At 46.2% G+C, this 1,856-nt stretch overlaps 1 protein-coding gene across 1 annotated transcript; it reads left to right on the top strand.

Moving 5' to 3' along the window:
* Positions 1-776: 776 nt before the first annotated feature.
* LOC109218376 lies at positions 777-1,154 on the top strand. Its single transcript, XM_019382737.1, has one exon. The coding sequence runs from the start codon at positions 777-779 to the stop codon at positions 1,152-1,154; it is 378 nt and encodes a 125-aa protein (XP_019238282.1).
* The last annotated feature ends 702 nt before the right edge of the window (positions 1,155-1,856 follow it).

The following is a 1,856-nucleotide window of genomic DNA, read 5'->3' as shown; positions in this document are numbered from 1 at the left end:
TGCGCAGATCAGTTGGTGCGAGATGTGTTCCTGAGGAAGAGATGAATGCAATATTGCATGACTGTCACGCTTCGCCATACGGAGGACATCACGGTGGAGATAGAACTGCCCAGAAAGTTCTACAATTAGGTTTCTATTGGCCTAAATTGTTTAAGGATGCACATGCCTTTGTTAAAATGTGTGACAGATGCCAAAGAATTAGAACGATCACTAAAAAGCATGAGATGCCTTTGCAGAATATACCGGAAGTAGAGCTTTTTGATGTGTGGGGGATCGATTTCATGGGACCATTCCCATACTCTAATGGTCACAGATACATCTTGGGGGCGATCAACTATGTTTCTAAGTGGGTGGAGGCCATTGTTCTTCCCACTAATGATGCAAAGGTTGTGGTAAGCTTTGTCAAGAAACACATCTTCACACGCCTTGGAACTCCAAGAGTGTTGATAAGTGACGGAGGAACGCACTTCTGCAACAAATTGCTGAATAATGTTCTTGCAAAATATGGAGTTAAGCACAAGGTTTCCACTGCCTATCACCCCCAAACGAGTGGTCAAGTGGAAGTGTCAAACAGAGAGGTAAAGCAGATTCTGGAGAAAACAGTAAGTGGAAATAGAAAGGACTGGGTCGGGAAGCTAGACGATGCATTATGGGCATATTGAACTGCATACAAGACTCCCAAAGGTACTTCTCCGTATAAATTAGTTTATGGGAAGGCATGTCACTTTCCCGTCGAGCTTGAACACAAGGCCTATTGGGCAATTTAAAAGCTGAATATGGATATGGACTTAGCTGGTGAGAAGAGGTTGCTGCAACTCAACGAGCTTGATGAGTTTCGATTGCACGCGTATGAAAATGCCAAATTGTATAAAGAAAAGACTAAGAGGTGGCATGACAAGCGCATACAACATCGAGAGTTTGAGCCGGGGCAAGAAGTTCTTTTGTTCAATTCGAGGTTGATGCTTTTTCCCGGAAAGCTTAAGTCTCGTTGGTCAGGCCCTTTTGTTGTGGTAAGTGTGAGGCCTCATGGAGCTGTGGAATTGCGGGATATGAGCTCAAGTGGTACCTTCTTGGTAAATGGCCAGAGGATAAAACATTATTGGGGTGGTGACATTGCACGTCACAAGACCTCGGTGGACTTGGCAGATGCTTAAAAATGTGTTGAGTCGTGCCGCGACGTTAAATCAGGCGCTGGTTGGGAGGCAACCCAACGATTTGTTGTAACCGTCGTGCCGCGACGTTAAATCAGGCGCTGGTTGGGAGGCAACCCAACGATTTGTTGTAACCGTCGTGCCGCGATTTTAAATCAGGCGCTGGTTGGGAGGCAACACAACAATAGTTGTAGTTGCTAATTGTGAGATTTTACAACATACTAACCAATGCAGGTGAGAAAGGGCGGACAATAAGGCTATCGACAATGGTGAGAACAGGTGAAAAACATGGAAAAAAAATCGCCCAGTAGAGCGCCCACGCTACAGGCCGCGCTAATTGGGTGACATTCTGCCTGGGCTCAAAAATTTTAGCGCGACCGCGCTACTGGCCGTGCTACTAACGCGATCGCGCTAGTGACCGCGCTAAATTGACCACATTCTGCCTAGACTAGCGCGGCCGCGCTAGTGGGCGCGCTAGTCCCGCCCTAAAAACTAACGGTTTGGTTGTTTTAATTTATTTTATGTTAATTTTTTGTTTTTTGTTTCTTTAGTCTAAATTACCCCTCCCCCATCTAATAACCCCCACCCTCTTTAATCCCAATCCGACTCCCTCTTCTACTCTCCCCCATCGTAAAACCCCAAGACCCACTTCCTCAAAACATCAGAAAAGCCAAAAACCCCCCTCCCCATAAGCGATCCCCTTCC

The sequence above is a fragment of the Nicotiana attenuata genome, unplaced genomic scaffold, assembly GCF_001879085.1.
Source record: "Nicotiana attenuata strain UT unplaced genomic scaffold, NIATTr2, whole genome shotgun sequence".
NCBI classification, from domain to species: domain Eukaryota; kingdom Viridiplantae; phylum Streptophyta; class Magnoliopsida; order Solanales; family Solanaceae; genus Nicotiana; species Nicotiana attenuata.
Note: the sequence above shows the minus strand (reverse complement) of the source record. Positions and strands in the feature narration are given on the sequence as shown.

Coding starts and splice junctions, on each gene's coding strand:
- LOC109218376 (XM_019382737.1), top strand. CDS start 777: ATGGATATGGACTTAGCTGGTGAGAAGAGGTTGCTGCAACTCAACGAG.